Here is a 23,850-nt window from a genome sequence, read left to right on the forward strand (position 1 = left end):
TTGGCCTTTTTTGCAAGGGGTACAGAGGATAAAAGCTATCATGAAACTTTACAGGGCACTGGTAAGACCACATCTGGAGTACTGTCTAAACATTTTGGTCTTCAAACTTAAGAAAGAAGCACTTGCCTTAGTGGTGGTGCAGAGAAGGTACATTGAGTTCATTTCTGTGATGGAGGAATCGATGTACAAAGAAAAATTGAGCAGATTGGGTCTATGTTCATTAGAGTAAGTAGAAAGAGGAGAGATTTCACTGAAATGTTTAAGATTCTGAGGGGAAATGGATGTTAAAAGTTCTTTTTGTCCCTTGTGGGGGAATTAAGAACAAAAGATGAATTGTTTCAAAACAAAAAGCCATGCACTTAACATAGAAATGAAGAGGAATTTCTTTCCTCAGGGAGTTACAACTCTTCATAATTCACAAACACAGAGTGCAGAGGTAGTGTCAATGAAAATATTAAAGACAAAGGTTGAGGGAGAACGTTGACTCAGACCATGAGAGGCCTGCGTCGGGCATTTTCATGCCTTACAAGGCGCAGATTGGAAGTCTGTGTGGGGTACCACTCCTCACACAGACACTAGAGCAATGTGTGATTAAGTGCCTTGCTGAAGGACACAAACACGCTGCCACAGCTGAGGCTCGAACCAGCAACCCTGAGATCACCAGACAAATGCCTTAACCACTTGGCCACGTGCCCAACACAAAGATTGAAGTCTACTGAATTGCAAGGGACAGAAGTATTATAGGGAGAGAGAAAGATATTGGCAGTCCCACCAAGATTCAATCCCCAGATATGGAACAGCAGAGTAGCCTCAAGGGACTGATTGTCTCCATTCTCCTCCTGATCCTTATGAATAAATAGAAACTTCATTCACTAGGACAGTGAGCAAAACTTTCTTAATTAAATGAATCACTGCACAGTTCTACAGCAACTTACAGAACTTACTGACAACAAACTGTATTTAAACATTATTCAAAGTATTTTCATATACTTGACAAAACTGGGTGTACATGTATATTAACCATTTGAAAAGCTCAATGCTGGTTTCAGCACCTGTAAAAACTTCACCATATTGAGTTTAGGGTTGGCTTCCTTCTTTTCTGTCGGTGCTTTGCTGAAAAGTTCTGCTGGATCAACTTTGTCCCAATTGTTATATTTTCCTGAAAAATAAAAACAAAGTGTTATAAATTATGATTAAAGCAATCCACATAATCCACCATCATCCCATTATCAGAGAGTACTAAATCACACTACCAGGTTCATGGATAACTTCACTCACCTCAACTGTGAATTGATTCCACAACCTATGGACTCACTTTCAAGGATTTTACAACTCATGTTCTCAGTATTATTTATTTACTTATTATTATCATCAGTATTTGCAGATTGTCTTCTTTTGCACATTGGTTGTTAGTGTGTAGTTTTTCATTGATTTGATTGTATTTCTCTGCTCTACTGTGAATGCCAGCAAGAAAATGAATTTCAGGGTAGCATATAGTGACATATACATATTCTGATAATAAATTTACTTTGAACTTGAACTTTGAAAGCAACAATGCACCAGTACAAAAATCATTTACTTCCCTGTTGCCCAAACCTGTTGCAGAATCTCATCTGCAAATATATTACAATGGCCAGGGTATGTTGGCATTGATCAAAATAAGTCACATCACAAGTATACCTTCCTATAATATTCAATTCCAGTTGTAAATCTTTTGGAATTTTCCCTTTGCATGTGCATCATTAATGAACTGGGCATAAAATTTGAAATGAACATTTCAAGCATTTTCATATTTGAACAAGTTTTTTTGCTGTTTTACTAATATACAACAAGGAACAACTTATCAACAAGTTTCTAAACCTGGGCCTCTGTACTTTCCTCTGCAACTGAATCCTTGACTTCCTCATCAGGAGACCACAGTCAGTCCATTTCGGAAATAATATCTCCTTCTGGCTCACAATCAACATAGCGTGCCTCAAGGATGCGTGCTTAGCTCACTACTCTACTCCCATGACTGTGCGGTTTGGCACAGCTCAAACTCCATCTATAAATTTGCTAACGTCACTAGGAGTGAGGTTGATTGGCTGGTTGAGTAGTGTTGCAACAATCTTGCACTCAACATCAGCAAGGTTTGGACAATCCACACCAGCGCTGCATGAAAAGAACAACTTTTTAAATCAGGGCAGCGATCGAGATTTTGAAGGCAGAGATTCGCTGCAGTTTTTCTGATTTGAGGAGTGACCAATCAGAAAGCGGCAGTACATAAAAAGGGCTACCTTTCAGTCAGGTCCACATTCAAGATGTAAAAGCAGAGTTTCAAGCCAATTTTCTCTGAGTTGGACAATCTGCAACAGCGGTGCATGAAAAGAGCTACTTTTCAAATCAGGGCAGCAATCAAGATTTTGAAGGCAGAGTTTCATGGCAGATTTCCTGATTTGAGGAGTGACCAATCAGCAAGATGGATTCATTAGAAAGGGCCAAATAAGAATAATTCATATACAAGCAGAGTGGTCGTTCTTATGGAGTGTTTAGAGTGGCGTAGGCTCATCAGGTTTGGGTGAGGTAGATTGTCTTGTAAGTTCTCTCTCTCTCCCTCTGTCCTTATTTGTTCATTCCTCATCTGTTAGGGCATAGCAGGTTAGTAAAAATTGCTCCAGTTTTATACTCTGTGTGGGATGTGTGACGTCTGAGAGACTTCCAGAATGAGGAGGTGATAGTGAGGAATTGAGGATATAAAAAAATCATTTTGAACCTATGTAACCTCTGGCTAAAAGAATAATTGGGACCAAATAGGAATTTTTGAACTAAAGTAAACTCTGTCTTCAGCAGTTAGCTAAAACCGGCTTATACTAGTTCTCCAATACACACACACAAAATGCTGGTGGAGTGCAGCAGGCCAGGCAGCATCTCTAGGAAGAGGTATAGTCGACGTTTCGGGCCGAGACCCTTCGTCAGGACTAACTGAAAGAAGAGATAGTAAGAGATTTGTTCTAGTTCTCCCTTGCTTTGCAGAGAGACATTGAGAGCTTGATAACATTGCACATTGTACCCTCTTCTGAGTAAGGGGAGGAGGACTCACCAATAAGGACAGGAATGAACATCCATCTGTAATTAAGCCTTCATTTAGCAGACTCTCTTATCTGCAACTAAGTTTTGCGCCAACTGACTTGGTGGGCGTACCAGTTCAAATGACATCTTGCAACAGTAATGTATGGAGCTTACTATGTATAAATATACGGCTGTAACCAGAGAGAGTGGGCCCACTTGTCGGATGGTGGCAGTACTTACGTGCCTCCCCTCTGACAACTGGGTCTCAAACTCCTGCAGGAGGGTGCGCAATAAACTGTTGTAACTTTAAGAAGCTAGTCTCCCGAGTTTTATTCAGATTTGACTTTAACAATAGAAATGAGCTACAGGAAGGTAGTCACCCTAGGTTGCAGGAGTCAGGTAACTGGGTGACTGTCAGGAAAAGGAGGAGAAATGCACACCAGTGCAGAGTACATCTGTGGCTGTTCTCCTCAATAATAAGTGTACAACTTTAGATACTATTGAGGGAGATGACCTACCAGGGGAGTCTCTAGCACTAAGTCTGGTGCTGTGGCTCAGAAGAGCAGAGAGGTGAAGAGGACAGTGTTGATAGAAGATTCCTCAGTCAGAGGAACAGAGATGAGGTCCTGTGGGTGCAATAGAGACACCCGGATAGTATATCGCCTCCCTGGTTTCAAGATCAAGGATATCTCGGATCAGGTCCATAGGATTCTCAAGGACAAGGGTGAGCAGCTGGAAGTCTTGGTGTGTATCAGCACCAAGATGAGGTAATCCTGAAGAGAGATTTTATGAAGCTAAGTAGAAAGCTGAGAAACAGGACCTCCAGGATAGTAATCTTTGGATTGTTGCCTGTGCTACGTGCCAGTGAGAATAAGAATAGAATGATTTAGTCACAGTCATAGTCATACTTTATCGATCCCGAGGGAAATTGGTTTTCCTTACAGTTGCACCAACCAAAAATAGCGTATAAATATAGCAATATAAAACCGTAAATAATTAAATAGTAATATGTAAATTATGCCAGGAAATAAGTCCAGGACCAGCCTATTGGCTCAGGGTGTCTGACCCTCCAAGGGAGGAGTTGTAAAGTTTGATGGCCACAGGCAGGAATGACTTCCTATGACGCTCTGTGTTGCATCTCGGTGGAATGATTCTCTGGCTGAATGTACTCCTGTGCCCAACCAGCCTCAGTGTTCTTTGACCAGTCCAGTTTATTGTCAATTCATATCCCCAGGTACTTGTAATCCTCCACCATGTCCACACTGACCCCCTGGATGGAAACAGGGGTCATCGGTGCCTTAGCCCTCCTCAGGTCCACCACCAGCTCCTTAGTCTTTTTCACATTAAGTTGCAGATAATTCTGCTCACACCATGTGACAAAGTTTCCTACCGTAGCCCTGTACTCAGCCTCATCTCCTTTGCTGATGCATCCAACTATGGCAGAGTCATCAGAAAACTTCTGAAGATGGCAAGACTCTCTGCAGTAGTTGAAGTCCGAGGTGTAAATGGTGAAGAGAAAGGGAGACAAGACAGTCCCCTGTGGAGCCCCAGCGCTGCTGATCACTCTGTCAGACACACGGTGTTGCAAGCACATGTACTGTGGTCTGCCAGTCAGATAGTCAAGAATCCATGACACCAGGAAAGCATCCACCTGCATCACTATCAGCTTCTCCCCCAGCAGAGCAGGGTGGATGGTGTTGAACGCACTGGAGAAGTCAAAAAATATGACCCTCACAGTGCTCGCTGGCTTGTCCAGGTGGGCATAGGCACGGTTCAGCAGGTAGACGATGGCATCCTCAACTCCTAGTTGGGGTTGGTAGGCGAACTGGAGGGGATCTAAGTGTGGCCTGACCATAGGCCGGAGCAGCTCCAGAACAAGTCTCTCCAGGGTCTTCATGATGTGGGAGGTCAATGCCACCAGTTTGTAGTCATTGAGGCCGCTGTGGCGCGGCGTCTTCGGCACAGGAACGAGGCAGGACGTCTTCCACAGCACATGAACCCTCTGGAGACTCAGGTTCAGGTTGAAGACATGGTGAAGTACTCCACATAGCTGAGGGACACAGGCTTTGAGCACCCTGGTACGACACCATCCGGGCCTGCAGCCTTGCTTGGGTTGAGACGTTTCAACTGTCTCTCACCTGTTCAGCTGTGAAGCCCACCGTGGTGATTTCGTGTGGGGAAGGGGTATAGTCATGAGAGCAGGACAGATTAATGTGTGGCTGAGAAACTGGTGCAGGGGGCATGGTTTCAGATTTACAGATCATTAGGATCTGTCCTGGGGAAGATATGACCTGTACAAAAGGGATGGGTTACACCTGAACCCGAGGAGGTCCAATATCCTTGCAGGCAGGTTGGCTAGAGTTGATTGGGTGGGTTTAAACTCATTTGGCAGGGGAATGGGAACCAGAGTGATTGTCCTGAAGGTAAGGTAGTTGGTTTACAAACAGAGGCAATATGTAACGGGACTCCTGGCAAAGAGAGGCTGATGATAGTGCAAAATTGCAGTCAACGGGATGAGTTGCAATGTAAGAAGTGCACAAAATCCAAAAAGGGTGAATACAGGGACTGAAAGTGTTATATTTGAATGTGCGCAGTATACAGAATAAGGAAGATGAACTTTTAGCACAATCACAGATTGGCATGTACATTGCAGGCTTCACTGAATCATGGCAGAAAGAAGATTATAGCTGGGAGCTTAACATCCAAGGATACACACTGTATCAAAAGGACAGGCAGGAAGGCAGAGGGGGTGGCATTGCTCTGCTGGTAAAAAAATGAAATAAGATCATTAGAAAGAGGTGACATAGGGTTGGAAGGTGTTGAATCATTGTAAGAGCTAAGAAACTGCAAGGGGAAAAAGACACTGCTGGGACTTACATACAGACCTCCCAAACAGTAGTAAGGATGTGGTCTACAAGTTACAGCAGGAGATAGAAAATGCATGCCAAGGCCAATGTTACAATAGTCGTGGGGGATTTTCAATATGCAGGTAGATTGGGAAAACCAGATTGGGGGAATTTCTAGAATGCCTACGAGATGGCTTTTTAGGGCAGCTCATGGTTGAGCCCACTAGGGGATCAACTATTCTGGATCAGGTGTTATGCAATGATCTGGAATTGATTAGAGAGCTTAGGTTACAAGAATCCTTAAGGGAAAGTGATCATTATATGATCAAATTCACCCTGAATTTTGAGGAGGAGAAAATAAAGTCAGATGTATCAGTATTACAGAGGAGTAAAGAGAATTACAGAGGCATGAGAAAGGAGTTGGCCAGAATTGATTGGAAAAGAACACTGGCAGGGATGATGGCAGAGCAGCAATGGCTGGAATTTCGGGAAGCTTTTCAGAAGCCGTAGGATATTTATGTCCCATAGAGGAAGAAAAATTCTAAAGGAAAGATGGCACAACTGTGGCTAATAAGGGAAGCCAAAGCTAACATAAAAGCCAAAGGGAGTGCATGTAATACAGCAAAAAATTAGTGGGAAGTTAGAGGATTGAGAAGCATTCAAATACCAATAGAAGGTACCTAAAAAATCATTAAGAAGGTAAAGATGGAATACAAAAGTAAGCAAGCCAATAACATTAAAGAGGATACCAAAAGATTCTTCTGATACATGAAGTGTAAAAGAGAGGCATGAGTGGATATCGGCCACTGGAAAACGATGGTGGAGAGGTAGTAATGGGGGACAAGGAAATAGTGGACGAACTGGATTCTGATTCTGAATAAGAATTTTGAGTCAGTCACTGCGAAAGACACTAGCAGTATGGTGGAAGTTCCCAGCGTCAGGGGTCATGAAGTGTGTGAAGTTACCATTACTAAGGAGAAGGGCCTTGGGAAACTGAAAGGTCTGAAGGTAGATAAGTTACCTGGACGAGATGGCATACACCCCAGAATTCTGAAAGAGGTGGCTGAAGGTTTTTGGAAGACTAGAAAATTACAAATGTTATTCCACTCTTCAAGAACGGAAAAGGGCAGAAGAAAGGAAATTACAGGCCAGTTAGTTTCACCTCAGTGGTTGGGAAGATGTTGAAGTTCATTGTTAAGTATGTGGTTGGGAAGATGTTGGAGGTACCTGATAAAATAGGCTGTAGTCAACATGGATTTTTCTCAAGGGAAAATCTTGCCTGACAAATCTGTTGGAATTCTTTGAAGTAGTAACAAGCGGGATAGACAAAGGAGAATCAGTTGATGTTGTGTACTTGGATTTTCAGAAGGTCTTTGACAAGGTGCCACACGAGGATGCTTAACAAGCTGCGAGCCCATGATATTACAGGCAAGATTCTAGCATGGATAAAGCAGTGACTGATTGGCAAGAAGCAAAGAGTGGGAATAAAAAGAGCCTTTTCTAGTTGGCTGCCAGTGACTAGTGGTATTCCACAGGGATCTGTGTGGGGACCACTTCTTTATGCATTATATTTTAATGATTTGGATAATGGAATTGATGGCTTTGTTGCAAAGTTTGCAGTTGATACCAATATAGGTGGAGGGGCAGGTAATTGAGGAAGTAGAGAGGCTACAGAAAGACTTAGACAAATTAGGAGAACAGGCAAAGAAGTGGCAGATGGAATACAGTGTCAGGAAATGTATAATCATGCACTTTGGTAGAAGAAATGAAAGGGTTGACTATTTTCTAAATGGAGAGAAAATACAAAAGACAGAGGCACAAGGGACTTGGTAGTGCTTATGCAGGATTCCCTAAAGGTTAATTTGCAGGTTAAGTCTGTGGTGAGGAAGCCAATTGCAATATTAGCATTAATTTCAAGAGGGTTAGAATATAAAAGCATGAATGTAATGTTGAGACTTAATAAAGCACTGCTGAGGCTTCACCTGGAGTATTGTGAGCAGTTTAGGGCCCTTTATCTTAGAAAGGATGTGCTGAAACTGGAGCGAGTTCAAAGGAGGTTCACAAAAATTATTCCAGGATTGAATGGCTTGTCACAGGAAGAGTGTTTGATGGCTCTGGGCTTGTATTCACTGGAATTCAGAAGAAGGTGGGGTGACCTCATTGGGACCTATCGAATGGTGAAAGACCTTGATAGTGTGGATGTGGAGAGGTTTCCTATGGTGGGAGAGTCTAAGACTAGTGGGCACAGCCTCTGAATAGAGGGGCATCCTTTTAGAACAGAGATGAGGAGGAATTTCTTCAGCCAGAGTGGTGAATCTGTGGAATTTGTTGCCACAGGCAGCTGTGAAAGCCAAGTTTGTATGTATATTTAAGGCAGAGGTTGATAGGTTCTTGATTGGTCTGGGCATGAAGGGATATGGGGAGAAGGCAGGAGATTGGGGCTGAGAGGAAAAATCAGTCAGCCATGATGAAATGGCAGAGGAGATTCAATGGGCCAAATAGCCTAATTCTGCTCCCGTGCCTTATGGTCTAAGACCAAGAAAATGATTGTGGACTTTAGGAAAGAAAAGATAGGAGAATACATGTGTCCTCACTGAGGGATCGGCAATGGAAAGGGTGAGCAGCTTCAAGTTCCTGTGTGTTAGTATCTCAGTGGATCTATACTGTGCCCAACCATTGAAGCAATCACAAAGTTAGCACACCAGCCGCTGACTTCATTAGGAGTCTGAGGAGATTTGGTGTGTCACCAAAGATCTTAGCAAATTTCCACAGATATATGGTGGAGAGCATTCTGACTGGTATGGAGGCTCCAAAGCACAGGATTAAAAGAGGCTGGAAAGGGATGTAAACAAAGTCACCTGCTTCATGGGCACAGCCCTTCCCACCATCAAGGCTATCTTCAAAAGTTGGGGCCTCAAGAAAATGGCATCCATCTTTAAGGCCCCTCACCATCCAAAACATGTCCTCTTCACATTACTGCCATTAGGGAGGAGGTACAGGAGCCTGAAGACATTCAATGTTTTAGGAAGTGCTTCTTCCCCTCCACCAAACTCATGAATGTTCCTGAACACTATTCTTCTTTTGCACTATTTTTTGTAACATGGAAGCATTTATGTTTTGCACTGTACTGCTGCCACAAAACAACAAATTTCATGACACGTCAGTGATAATAAACCAAGTTCTGACACTAAATAAAAGGCACTGGACTAGGTAGCATAGTCTTTATGTTACAGGATTAATATTCCAGATTTTTAATTTAGTTATCTAGTGCCACTGTGACTGTTAGTTAAATTAACATGAAATAAAAAGCTAAGAAGCTACTTGATCAGTTTATTGTTTTCTTCCTCTTCAGGGAAGTAAATATGCCATCACCCCTACCTAGGTAGCCTAATAGTCGACCCTCAGCAACATGGCTGGTCTTAATCACTCTCTGAAATTAACAAGTGTGGTACTTCGCTGGCAAGGCAAAGGAATTATATAAAACCAGCATATATCCTTTCAAATTCCAAATTGTTTTCATGCTGAATTAGCTATTAACAACTGAATGACAGTAATTAAAATAGCAAAAAATACAGCAATCAGTATAGGCATAGGAGCAGAATTAGACTAGACTGCTCCACCATTCCATCATGGCTGATTTATTATCCCTCTCAACCCCATTCTCCTACCTTCCCCCCATAACTTTGATGCCCTTACTTAAATATACCTCCACTTTAAATATACCCAAGGATGTGGCCTCCATAGCCATCCGCGGGAATGAATCTGTGGAATTCACCACCCTACTGAGATCTATCTAACTTTAGATTAGGGTTCATTGATCAGTATCAGCAGCCATGCAAACCCAGTATTTTTGTGAATGCCAGCATTCCATGGTAATTCACGGATTTGAATTTTTGATTATTTGTTACAAAAATATTGGAGGACGTGGTTAAAAATAAGCTATTTTATTGTGTGGAGTTGACTTTAGATTGGAACTTGATATTAAACCTTGTGGACCATATTGAGTTACAGTACAGCCAAGAACCCCATGCTACTGTTTTCACTCAATCTAAATTAAGTTTTACTTGCTTAAAGGCTTACTTTTGCAAAGAAGCAACCAGGTCAGGAACTGCTATAATTATCTATAATTATAAAAAAAATTATCTTAAATTATCTATAATTTCATAAAATGAAGAATACCCACTGAAGAATGTAACTATAAGCAGATTTGGCAGTATTCAATCATTAGACAATAATCTCTACCTTTACCAAGTAAAAGCTGCACCAGAATTCACATTACCTATGAAATCCAAGGTCATCACGTGACCGCAGACCGATGTCACCTTGAATCGGACATTCTGCCCCAGGAAGGTCCCAGTGTACTCATGAACAGAGCATACTCCATTCAAACCTTTTCGTGAGTTCAAGTTACCTGAATGGAAAGCACAAGAGAAAACAAGTTTAATCTCCCAGAGCTTTTTTTTAGGAGACCCAATGAAGCGAAACAGAATTCATACAATGGGTATCCAAGCTCTGGATTCAAGCTCAATGATTTACAATGCCTTTTTTCACCGCTTAAGGATCTGTAATAATATCTTGGTTAATATATGATGGGGATTGTAGTCATGAAGGAACCAACATGTCTGAAACAGGAGGGTTATATTGCTGTTATGATGGTTAGTGAGCAATAGAGGGAACTGGATTAATGACCCAAAAAAAAATCACAAGGCAGAGAGTGAATTTAAATTTGCTTAGTTGAATTCAAGTTAATAAAAAGCTAATGTTGTCAGAGGCAGCCATGAAACAAGATTGTCATAAAAGCCCAATTTTCTCATCAGTGTCTGTTGAAGAACTCATGCTAGTTTGAGTTTTGAGACTCTGGGCCAGCAGCAATGTGACATCTGGATTGGTCTAGCAGGCCATTACAACAGACCACAAAGAATCAGTGTTGTACCCAATTCCTCACAGGGGGTAGCTGTCGATAAACAACTGAATAATATCTGATATCATCGTGGGGTTACTGGAAAATCAGTAGCTGAATCAGCAACATACCTACAGTTAGATGTTTAGCAGCATGTGATTTGCAGCCCCATTGCTGTACGAATTTAGTTTGCATGTCCTCCTGTGATTGTGTGGACTTCCTCCATGTGCTCCAAAGACATGAAGTAACTACTGCAAATTTGCCCTAGGTGAGTAGCAGGAGAATCAGGGCGACGCATGGCCAAGAGGAAAAGGATACGTTATAGGAAAATAGTGGGGGAAATAGGATTGATGAGGCCAACATAGATTCAGCCTCCAACACCATAAGGAGAAATGTTAAACTTCCTGATTCTCCAGAGCCTTTCCACCACCTACAAGGTACAAGCGACAGAACATTCTACAGCTGCCTGGGCAAGTGCTACTGTAATGTAACACTAATGCTACTGCTACTGTAACACAAATGTTCCACACCAACGGGATTAAACAGCCCTTCATCATTGTGAACATTGATTCCTGCTTCCGCTGCTGTGCCACATACTCTACAAACCAGAGGGGGAAAAACACTACAGCAACTCACTGAGGTTTTTTTCCAACGGTTACTCTCCAACCTGTGACCTACTTCACATGGTACATGGGAATGCCATCACTCACAAGTCGTCTTCCAAGTAACATACTTGGGAAACTTTATCACCTTTCCTTTATCACCATTGGATAAAGCATTTCCAATTTTGGGAATATTCACATTACAAGGACTGTGGCTCAAGGCAGCAGAAGACTGGAACCATATAGAGGAACAATCACTGAAAGGCAGTCTTGTAAGCAACAACTTGGAACCATCCAAGTTTGCATGGCTCAACAATTCACTACATACACATAACTGTAAATCCTCATTTATACAATTGCCATTAGTCAAGCAGCACTTGAGATACCAATGGGAAACTTTAATCATATTTCTGAAAATCCATTGCCTGCTCGTAAATAACTACACCATAAAGGATGAATGACTTTTTACTCTCCAGAACTTTCTTTTCCCTCAGTTTCAACATTCTAAATCAAATAGAGTTTGAAAATAAGTACAGAGTTTGGCTTTGTCAAAGGCAGGTATTGTTGGCAGAATATCAGATGGTGATGAAAGGACGTATAGGAGCAAGATATACCAGTTAGTTGAGTGGTGTCACTGCCAACAACCTTGCACTCAACTTCAGCAAGACCAAAGAGCTGATTATGGACTTCCAGACGGAAGGAACACGTAGCAATCCTCATAGTGGGATCAGAAGTGAAGATAGTGAGCAGTTTCAGGTTCCTGGGTGTTAATATCTCTGAGGGCCCAACCTGGACGCAACATAATGATGCAGCTATAAAGGCAGCAAGACAGTAGCTATACCTCATTAGGAGTTTGAAGAGATTTAGTTTGTCAACTAAAACACTTGTAAACTTCTACCAATGTACCATGGAGACACTCTGATTGGTTGCGTCACTGTCGGGTGGTGGGGGGGGGCAGGGGGGAAACTACTGCAAAACACCGATGCAAGTTGCAGAAACTTGTAAGATTAGCCAGCTCCATCATGGGTACGAGGCTCTGTAGTATCCAACACATCTTCAAACAGCGATGCCTTGGGACTGCTCCATCATTAAGGGCCACTACCAACCAGGACATGTCCTGTTCTCACTGTTAGCGTTGGGAAGGGGATACAACGGCCTGAAGGCACATACTCAGTGACTGAGAAGCTGCCTCTTCCCCCTCTGCCATCCGATTCCTAAATGGACATTGGACCCATGAACACTACCTCACTAGTTTTTTTTTGCACTCAACACACATCAAAGTTGCTGGTGAATGCAGCAGGCCAGGCAGCATCTCTAGGAAGAGGTACAGTCGAAGTTTCAGGCCGAGATCCTTCGTCAGGACTAAATGAAGGAAGAGTTAGTAACAGATTTGAAAGTGGGAGGGGGAGGGGGAGATCCAAAATGATAGGAGAAGACGGGAGGGGGGAGGGATGGAGCCAAGAGCTGGACAGGTGATTGGCAAAGGGGATATGAGAGGATCATGGGACAGGAGGTCAGGGGAGAAAGACAAGGGCGGGGGGAAACCCAGAGGATGGGCAAGGGGTATATTCAGAGGGACAGAGGGAGAAAAAGGAGAGTGAGAGAAAGAATGTGTGTATAAAAATAAATAACGGATGGGGTACAAGGGGGAGGTGGGGCATTAGCGGAAGTTAGAGAAGTCAATGTTCATGCCATCAGGTTGGAGGTTACCCAGACGGAATACAAGGTGTTGTTCCTCCAACCTGAGTGTGGCTTCATCTTTACAGTAGAGGAGGCCGTGGATGGACATGTCAGAATGGGAATGGGATGTGGAATTAAAATGTGTGGCCACTGGGAGATCCTGCTTTCTCTGGCGGACAGAGCGTAGGTTTTCAGCAAAGTGGTCTCCCAGTCTGCGTCGGGTCTCGCCAATATATAGAAGGCCACATCGGGAGCACCGGATGCAGTATATCACCCCAGCCAACTCACAGGTGAAGTGTCGCCTCACGTCCTTCCAGGTGATCCTCTCATATCCCCTTTGCCAATCACCTGTCCAGCTCTTGGCTCCATCCCTCCCCCTCCTGTCTTCTCCTATCATTTTGGATCTCCCCCTCCCCCTCCCACTTTCAAATCCCTTACTCACTCTTCCTTCAGTCAGTCCTGACGAAGGGTCTCGGCCCGAGACGTTGACTGTACCTCTTCCTAGAGATGCTGCCTGGCCTGCTGCGTTCACCAGCAACTTTGATGTGTGTTACTTGAATTTCCAGCATCTGCAGAATTCCTGTTGTTTGTTTCTTATCACTACTTATTTTAACTTAACGATTAACACATAGATAACTCAGTTTTTTTTCTCTATATTTATTTATCATGTATTTCATTGTACTACTGTTGTAAAATTAACAAATTTCACAACATATGCTGGTGATATTAAACCTGATTCTTCCTCTATGGTCTAGAAAACCAATAAATATTTAGTTTACTCATTGAAGACGATCCAAAGTCCAATGGGGTAGAGAAATACTACCATTGATTTTATTCTGTTAATTAAATATTCCTTATCTTTATTATTTTATTTAGAGATACAGCATAACAGGCTGTTCTGGCCCAATGAGCCCACACCACCAATTACACCCATGTGACCAATTAGCCTACTATCCCATATGCCTTGGGAATATGGGAATAAACCCACACAGTCACAAGGAGTACACAGAAACTCCATACAGACAGCAGCACAAATTCAACCCGGTCGCTGGTACTGTAAAAGGTTACATTAACCGCTATGCCCCCAATTTCAGCCCTAAATTGCCACACCCTGAGATTATTCAGCAAGGATACAGACTGTAGTTGGAGAATTCAAACTTAGAAAAGCGGAAGATAAAATTCTAGTCCAAATCTCCCTAAGTAAAGAGGAGGTGCACAATCCCCTAATACGGATGAGGCTCATCTTAGACTGTGATGGGGGGGGCGGTCAAGGAAAGAGACAACTATAGCCCTGGCTGAGATCTTTAAATCTCCTCTAGCCACCAGATGAATAGGGAAATGTAGTCCCACTAGCTTCATCAAATGTGAGCCCCCAACGTGCACCTTAGTTATTTCTGAGGCTGAAGTGCACAGGCATTTCCAGTGAGTGGACAGTCACAAGGCTGCAGGACCGGACGGCAACCCAGGACGGGTATTCAGGATGTGCATGGCACAACTGGCAGGTGTGTTTACAGACATTTTTAATCTCTTCCTCTCCCACTGTAGAGTGCCCTCCTGCTTCAAAACATCCACCATTGTTCCTGTACCTACAAAGACCAAGGTAACATGTCTGAACAACTGGTGTCCTGTTGCACTCACCTTTATTCTTTGGAGCGTAGAAGGTTGAGGGGGGACTTGATAGAGGTATTTAAAATTATGAGGGGGGATAGAGAGACTTGGATCGGCTTTTTCCATTGAGAGTAGGGGAGATTCAAACAAGAGGACATGATTTGAGAGTTCGGGGGCAAAAGTTTAGGGGTAACATGAGGGGGAACTTCTTTACTCAGAGAGTGGTAGCTGTGTGGAATGAGCTTCCAGCAGAAGTGGTTGAGGCAGGTTCGATGTTGTCATTTAAAGTAAAATTGGATAGCTATATGGACAGGAAAGGAATGGAGGGTTATGGGCTGAGTACAGGTCGGTGGGACTAGGTGAGAGTAAGCATTTGGCACGGACTAGAAGGGCCGAGATGGCCTGCTTCCGTGCTGTAATCGTTATTATGGTTATATGGTTATATAACAAGCAAATGCTTTGAGGGGCTGGTCAAGGACTACATCTGCAGCTTGCTACCACCCACACTGGACCCCTACAATTCGTCTACCGACACAATCGATCAACAGATAACACAATAGCCACAGCTCTACACACCGTCCTTACACATCTGGAAAAGAAAGATGCTTATGTGAGAATGCTGTTCTTGGACTACAGTTCAGCATTCAACACCATAATTTCCCCAGGCAAGAAGCTCAGAGACCTTGGCCTTCACCCTGCCTCGTGCAGCTGGATCCTGGACTTCCTGTCAGATCGCCAGCGGTGGTCTGAGCGGGCTCCCTCACCTCTGCCCCTCTGACTCTCAACACAGGTGCCCCTCAGGGCTGTGTCCTAAGCCCCCTCCTTTACCTCTGTATACCCATGAATGTTGCCACCCACAGCTCCAATCTGCTAATTAAATTTGCTGATGATACTACATTGATTGGCCTTATCTCAAGTAATAACAAGGCAGCCTACAGAGAAGAAGTCATCACCCTGACACAGTGGTGTTAAGAAAACAACCTCTCTCTCAACATCACAAAAACAAAGGAGCTGGTTGTGGACTACAGGAGGAATGGAGACAGGCTAACCCATTGATATCAATGGATCTGGGGTTGAGAAGGTGAACAGCTTTAAGTTCCTTGGCATGCATATCACTGAGGATCTCACATGGTCTGTACATACCGGCTGTGTGGTGAAAAAAAATCACAACAGTGCCTCTTTCACCTCAGATGGTTGAAGAAGTTTGGCATGAGTTCCCAGATCCTAAGGACTTTCTACAGGGACACAATTGAAAGCATCTTGACTGGCTGCATCACTGTCTGGTATGGGAACTGTATTTCCCTCAATCGCAGGACTCTGCAGAGAGTGGTGCAGACAGCCCAGTGCATCTGTGGATGTGAAGTTCCCACTATTCAGGACATTTACAGAGACAGATGCGTAAAAAGGGCCTGAAGGATCACTGGAGACTGAGTCACCCCAACCACAAACCGCTCCAGCTGCTACCATCTGGGAAATGGTACCGCAGCATAAAAGCCAGGACCAACAGGCTTCTTCCACCAGGTCATCAGACTGATTAATTCACACTGATACAATTGTATTTCTATGCTATATTGACTATCCTGTTGTACATACTAGTTATTACAAATTACTACAAATTGCACATTTAGAGAGAGAAATAACGTAAAGATTTTTACTCATATATGTGAAGGATATAAAAAAAAAGTCAATTCAATTCAAAAAGGACAGAAAGGAAAAGCCTGGTAATTACAGGCCTGAGGGTCATACATCTGCAGTAAGAAAGTTATGGGAAAAATTTTTGAGGGACAGGCAGGATTAATGATTATTTGGAAAGATAGGGACTAATCAGGTAGCTCACAGAGCTTTATCAAGAGCAGAAATCATATGACCAATCTGACTGAATTTTTTGAGAAGGTAACAAAGTATATTGATGAAGCCAGTACAGAAGATGTGGCCTACTTGGACTTCAATAACAATGACAAAGCCCCATATGGGAGTCTAGACCACAAGATCAAGGGCAATTTGGAAAAATTAATCCAAATTGGCTTGGCAATAGGAGATAGGTGATGGGCTGCTTTTGTAACTTCGGTGTAGATGAACGATTTGAATGTAAATGTAGGAGGCATCAATAACTCACAGGTGGTACTAAAATTGGTGAAGTTGTTGACAGTGCAGAGGGTAGTGTTAGGCTGCAGGAATATCAATAATGTTGGGAAAATGGGGAAGAACTGGCAGATGGAGTTTAACCTGGGTAAATGTGAGGTGATTCACTTTAGGAGTACTAATTTGGCTGGGAATGGTAAGGTCTTCAGCATACAAGTGCAAATACTCTACAACTCCAGGTCTACAATCTGAGTTCTACACTTCCCACATTGGGGAAACAGCATTCATCATCTACTCTGTCAATTAGTTCAGTACTCCAAGGAGTAAAAGATTTACAGCATGATGGGAAAAGAGTGGACCTGTGGTTAATCTGACTGCCCTTTGAAAGAACGAGCAGGTTCAACGGGCTGCCCAGCCTGCTTCTGTACTCTGTTATTCTGTGACTGATACCAGATACATTAATGCTTCTTCACTCATCTATTTTACACATGAACATAGACGATGGAAACTATTTGATTTTCAACATCTGTCAAATCTAAACCTGCCCGCAGCACAGTCCCAAGTAACTTCTGGAGCAGGTCAACATAAGATAATAGACAATAGACAACAGGTGCAGGAGTAGGCCATTCGGCCCTTCCAGCCAGCACCGCCATTCACTGTGATCATGGCTGATCATCCACAATCAGTACTCCGTTCCTGCCTTCTCCCCATATCCCTTGACTCCACTATCTTTAAGAGCTCTATGTAACTCTTTCTTGAAAGCATCCAGAGAATTGGCCTCCACTGCTTTCTCAGGCAGAGCATTCCACAGATCAACAACTCTCTGGGTGAAAAAGTTTTTCCTCAACTCCGTTCTAAATGGCCTACCCTTTATTCTTAAACTGTGGCCTCTGATTCTGGACTCCCCCAACATTGGGAACATGTTTCCTGCTTCAAGTGTGTCCAATCCTTAATAATCTTATATGTTTCAATCAGATCCCCTCTCATCCTTCTAAATTCCAGTGTATACAAGCCCAGTCGCTCCAATCTTTCAACATATGACAGTCCCGCCATCCTGGGAATTAACCTCGTGAACCTACACTGCACTCCCTCAATAGCAAGAATGTCCTTCCTCAAATTTGGAGACCAAAACTGCACACAATACTCCAGGTGTGGTCTCACCAGGGCCCTGTATAACTGCAGAAGGACCTCTTTGCTCCTATACTTAACTCCCCTTGTTATGAAGGCCAACATGCCATTAGCCTTCTTCACTGCCTGCTGTACCTGAATGCTTACTTGTTCAGAGACTGATGAACAAGGACATCTAGATCTTGTTGTACTTCCCCTTTTCCTAATTTGACACCATTCAGATTAGATTAGATTAGATTATGAGGACACGCAGTCCTCTTTTATTGTCATTTAGTAATGCATGCATTAAGAAATGATACAATGTTCCTCCAGAATTATATCACAGAAACACAAGACAAACCAAGACTGGAAAACTGACAAAAACCACATAATTATAACATATAGTTACAACAGTGTAACTACTTGGAGGGGGGGAGAAGATGGCAGCGCGATGCAGCACACGCGGCCGCTCCGAAATGATATTGTATCCAAGTAGTTGCACTGTTCTAACTACATGTTATAATTATGCGGTTTTTGTCAGTTTTTCAGTCTTGGTTTGTCTTGTGTTTCTGTGATATCATTCTGGAGGAACATTGTATCATTTCTTAATGAATACGATATCATTTAGTAATCTGCCTTCCTGTTCTTGATACCAAAGTGGATAACCTCATAGTTATCCACATTAAACTGCATCTGCCCACTCACCCAACCTGTCCAAGTCACCCTGCATTCTCATAACATCTTCCTCACATTTCACACTACCACCCAGCTTTGTGTCATCTGCAAATTTGCTAATGTTACTTTTAATCCCTTAATCTAAATCATTAATGTATATTGTAAATAGCTGCGGTCCCAGCACCGAGCCTTGTGGTACCCCACTAGTCACTGCCTGCCATTCTGACAGGGATCCGCTATTCCCTACTCCTTGTTTCCTGTCTGCCAACCAATTTTCTATCCATGTCAGTACCCTACCCCCAATACCACGTGCTCCAATTTTGCCCACCTAATCTCCTATGTGGGACCTTATCAAAGGCTTTCTGAAAGCCCAGGTACACTACATCCACTGGCTCTCCCTTGTCCATTTTCATAGTTCCATAGAAAATAGAAAAGTACAGCACAGAAACAGGCCCTTCAGCCCATCTAATCCATGCCAGACCATTTAAACTGCCTTCACCCATTGACCTGCACCAGGATCATAGCTCTCCATACCCCTACTATCTACGTACCTATCCAAACTCCTCTTAAACGTTGAAATCGAGCTCGCATGTACCACTTGCGCTGGTAACTCGTACCACACACTCACAATCCTCTGAGTCGAGAAGTCTCTCTTCAATCTTTTCACCTTTCACCCTTACTGAAGACCTCAAGCTGTCGTCCCACCCAACCCATATGTCCTCTGTGTATCTGAATGGAATGCTGTCACTGTGACCTTAACCTGCCCTTGATATTACACTCAACTGAGACTGTCAACAGGAAGCAGACAGATTTCAGCATCAAACTGCATGCAGTAAACATGCTTGACAAATAGCAATTGCATTTAGATGGATCGGTCCACAATTTGGCCACTGGTTCCTGTTTTGACTGAGTTCTTGTTTGCAGCTGACTCATCCTTACTCTTCAAAATTCACTTTGTTCTTGATTGAATCCAAAGTCCACAAACAAGGCTAAAATTTTGCCTGCTTCTTTTACTAAATTTAATGGCTTGTGCTCTATGACTAACTTTGACCATTCCCAATTTGAACACGTTTATCCATCATCCAAACTGCTGCAGGATAGGCGTGTGTTGAGTCTGAGTAACACACACAAAATACTGGAACAACTCAGCAGGTCAGGCAGCATCTATGGAAATGAATAAACAGTTGACCTTTCAGGCGGAGGTCCTCCGTCAGGACAGGAAACAAAGTGGGGAGAAGTCATTACAAGATGGTGGGGTGGGGGAAGTGGACTGTCGGGGACTGCTGACCGTCATTGCTGCATCCTGCTGCTGCCCCCCCCCAACTCATGTCCGCGTACTTTTTTTTTGTTTCCCCTCTCCCACCTTGTTATTCTGGCCTCCCTCCACTTCCCTCTCAGGCCTGACAAAGGGTCTGAATCTGAAATGTTGGCTATTCATTCCACTGCATAGATACTGTGAGACTTTCCGAGTTCAGCCAATATGTTGTGTGTGTTACTCTGGAGGGCTTCGCGACATTTACTCGGCTCTGCACTGAACTGAGGCTGAGGCTGTGGCCTGCTTCGGTTGCTTCGAGCTTTGGGTCTATGGACTCAATTTTGTTCTGAATAATATTTCCTTACTTTTATAGTTTGGGTCTATGGACTTACTTTAGTTCTGAATACTATTTGCTTACTTTTATAGTTTGCACAATTTGTTTTATTTTTCCTCTGCACATTGAGCATTCAATGGCCTTTTTTAAAATGGGTTCTTTTGGGTTTCTTTGTGTTGTGGCTGCCTAGAAGGAGACAAATCTCAAGGGTGTATAATAGCTATATACTTTGATAATAAATGTACTTTGAATTTTGATTTGCATAATCTCTGGTGTTTATGTGCTGAGCTGAATTCTGCTGTCCCTTAACCTTGCCTGCTCTGAGTAATGACCGCTAAAGTCACTTTCTCCATTCACTGAGACCACGGTAATTATGGGAGTGTATAGACTGGTTGCATCATGGTCAGGTATGGAAACGCTATTGCCTTTGAGTGGAAAATCCTACAAAAGGTAGTGGATTCGGCCCAGTACATCACGGGTAAAGCCCTCCCAACCATTGAGCTCATTTACATGAAACGCTGCCGTAGGAAAGCAGAATCCATCATCAGAGATCCCCAACACCCGGGTCATGCTCTCTTCTCGCTGCTGCCATCAGGTAGAAAGTACAAGATCCTCAAGAGCTGCACCACCAGGTTCAAGAACAGTTACTACCCCTCAACCATCAGGCTCTTGAACAAAGGGGATAACATCACTCACTTGCCCATCCTTTGAGATGTTGCCACAGCCAATGATCTCACCTTAAGGACATTTTATCTTGTTACCTCATGTTCTCATTATCTATATATTTGCATTTGCAGAGTTTGCCGTCTTCTACACTCTGGCTGATCTTTCATTAATCCTGTTATAGTTACTATTCTATAGATTTATTAAGTGTGCCCGCAGGACAATTAATCTCAGGATTATATATGGTGACATAGAAACCATAGAAACTACAGCACAGAAACAGGCCTTTTGGCCCTTCTTGGCTGTGCCGAACCATTTTCTGCCTAGTCCCACTGACCTGCACACGGACCATATCCCTCCATACACCTCCCATCCACGTATCTGTCCAATTTATTCTTAAATGTTAAAAAAGAACCCGCATTTACCACCTCGTCTGGCAGCTCATTCCATACTCCCACCACTCTCTGTGTGAAGAAGCCCCCCCCAATGTTCCCTTTAAACTTTTCCCCCCTCACCCTAAACCCATGTCCTCTGTTTTTTTTCTCCCCTTGCCTCAGTGGAAAAAGCCTGCTTGCATTCACTCTATCTATACCCATCATAATTTTATATACCTCTATCAAATCTCCCCTCATTCTTCTACGCTCCAGGGAATAAAGTCCCAACCTATTCAACCTTTCTCCGTAACTGAGTTTCTCAAGTCCCGGCAACATCCTTGTAAACCTTCTTTGCACTCTTTCAACCTTATTTATATCCTTCCTTCCAGCTCTTATACTCAATACTTTGATTAATAAAGGCCAATGTACCAAAAGCTCTCTTTACGACCCTATCTACCTGTGACGCCACTTTTAGGGAATTTTGTATCTGTATTCCCAGATCCCTCTGTTCCACTGCACTTCTCAGTGCCTTACCATTAACCCTGTATGTTCTACGTTGGTTTGTCCTTCCAACGTACAATACCTCACACTTGTCAGTATTAAACTCCATCTGCCATTTTTAGCCCATTTTTCCAGCTGGTCCAAGTCCCTCTGCAGGCTCTGAAAACCTTCCTCACTGTCTACTACACCTCCAATCTTTGTATCATCAGCAAACTTGCTGATCCAATTTACCACATTATCATCCAGATCATTGATATAGATGACAAATAACAATGGACCCAGCACTGATCCCTGTGGCACACCACTAGTCACAGGCCTCCACTCAGAGAAGCAATTCTCTACCACCACTCTCTGGCTTCTTTCATCGAGCCAATGTCTAATCCAATTTACCACCTCTCCATGTATACCTAGCGACTGAATTTTCCTAACTAACCTCCCATGCGGGACCTTGTCAAAGGCCTTACTGAAGTCCATGTAGACAATATCCACTGCCTTCCCTTCATCCACTTTCCTGGTAACCTCCTCGAAAAACTCCAATAGATTGGTCAAACATGACCTACCATGCACAAAGCCATGTTGACTCTCCCTAATAAGTCCCAGTCTATCCAAATGCATCCTCAAAAAATTGCAGAAGATTAGTCAAGCATAATTTCCCCTTCGTAAATCCATGCTATCGATCATGAAATCCAGATTGACTTGCCCCCGCCCCTTCTAGCCAAAGGGAATTGAAAAATAAAACTTGTTACATTTCTGCTTTTGTCTCAGCTAAGATCAGCAGAAACCATAGACAATATCTGATCTTATCCACCAACACTTTGAAATACTAGCAATATATTGGCTATTTTTTGAGGTGTTCAGCATTAAAAGTGAGTATTAAATGAGAAACTATTCAGGTCTCTTAGTTAAATGAAAGGAGTACTGTAAGGATTTGTTGGTACCAAGTATTGTGTGTATTTTGACATCTGTATACATAGCTTTGCCCCAAAATCATGTTTACTTTATAATTAATTCTTTAATTGTTAGCCTTAATTGTTGAAGTTTTAATAATCTGGTTACTAATACACCATTTGATTTCAGGTGGCCTAACCAATACTTATTCTTAAAACATCAAAAGAAAAAGATCTGATCACTTATCTTATGTTTTTTAGAACTGTACACAGCTGTGACCCAAGTTTGCAAATTAAAATTTAAAAACTATAGATACTGGAGCCTGAACATTTAAAAAAAACAGAAGATGCTGGAAACACTGGATCAACACACACAAAACGCTGGAGGAACTTATCAGCAACTTATCAATGGAGGGAAATGAACAGTGGACGTTTTGAACCCGAAACCCTTCATAAGCCTTTTATGTGCATTGATCTAGATTTCCAGCATCTGCAGTATACCTTGTATCTTGGTTATGCTGGAAACACTAGTCAGAAGTTCTTTCCACAGATGCCACATGACCTAATGAGTATTTCCAGCAAGTCTTGTCTATATACTAAACTTTGCAAAGTCAATAAACACTTTAACCTGTCATCAGAGCCTGGCTTCTTCTTTCGGTATCTCAGCTCGGTCCCAGCACTCAGCGTCTGATGCCCGTGCTTTAAACTTGAGCTCAAAGGAACTAGCCCTATATTCCTGCAGCTCCAGGTTTCCATCGGACTGGACCGCCGCAGCGTACTTACCCCGCGATAGGATCTTAGCAATGGAAAGAGCCAGGGACGGCTTCTCCGCCACCATCAACACCGACTTCATCTCCTCAGCCTCACAGCGCCGGCTTCAGGCGCCGTATTACCGACACTTCCGGTGCGAGTGTCGCACCTTCCGGTTCCTGGATTGTGGAGGCGGGGGGAGTGTGGGACCCTTGTTGTCAGGGTAACAGTCAGGTCCACTCCGCGCAACGCAGGCCGCTGCTGGAACAGGCTCAGGAAGACTTTGCTGTAGTAACTTCGGACGTAATCGGTGCCGGCATCACATCCAAAAGTAGACCCCATTCATTGAGCCCAATCGTTATTCATTGTGCGGCCTCACGAATTTATGCTCCTCTCTTCCTGAAACAAGCAAACACTCAGCACCTCCGGGGAGAGAAACGGGAGCAAGATTTCAAATTAGTGATATGTTGCCCTCGAAGTCAAGCCTCGGTTTTGATCTCCATTGCTCACGCTGCACTGTGACATTTCTACCAAGCCG

The 23,850-nt window shown here is 43.1% G+C and overlaps 1 protein-coding gene across 1 annotated transcript in view; it reads right to left on the minus strand.

The window, feature by feature from the left end:
• The window catches only part of top3b (DNA topoisomerase III beta), an 80,659-nt gene extending 57,192 nt beyond the window's left edge, over positions 1 to 23,467 (minus strand). Inside the window, exons 1-3 of the mRNA XM_063040916.1 lie at positions 23,346 to 23,467; positions 10,174 to 10,305; positions 1,053 to 1,159 (exon numbers count right to left, since the gene is read on the minus strand). Of these exons, the coding sequence (XP_062896986.1) occupies positions 1,053 to 1,159; positions 10,174 to 10,305; positions 23,346 to 23,415 (309 nt within the window). The 5' untranslated portion in view covers positions 23,416 to 23,467. The remainder of the gene's footprint in view (positions 1 to 1,052; positions 1,160 to 10,173; positions 10,306 to 23,345) is intronic.
• Between the last annotated feature and the right edge of the window lie 383 nt (positions 23,468 to 23,850).

The sequence above is a fragment of the Mobula hypostoma genome, chromosome 2 (assembly GCF_963921235.1).
Source record: "Mobula hypostoma chromosome 2, sMobHyp1.1, whole genome shotgun sequence".
Lineage (NCBI taxonomy): Eukaryota > Metazoa > Chordata > Chondrichthyes > Myliobatiformes > Myliobatidae > Mobula > Mobula hypostoma.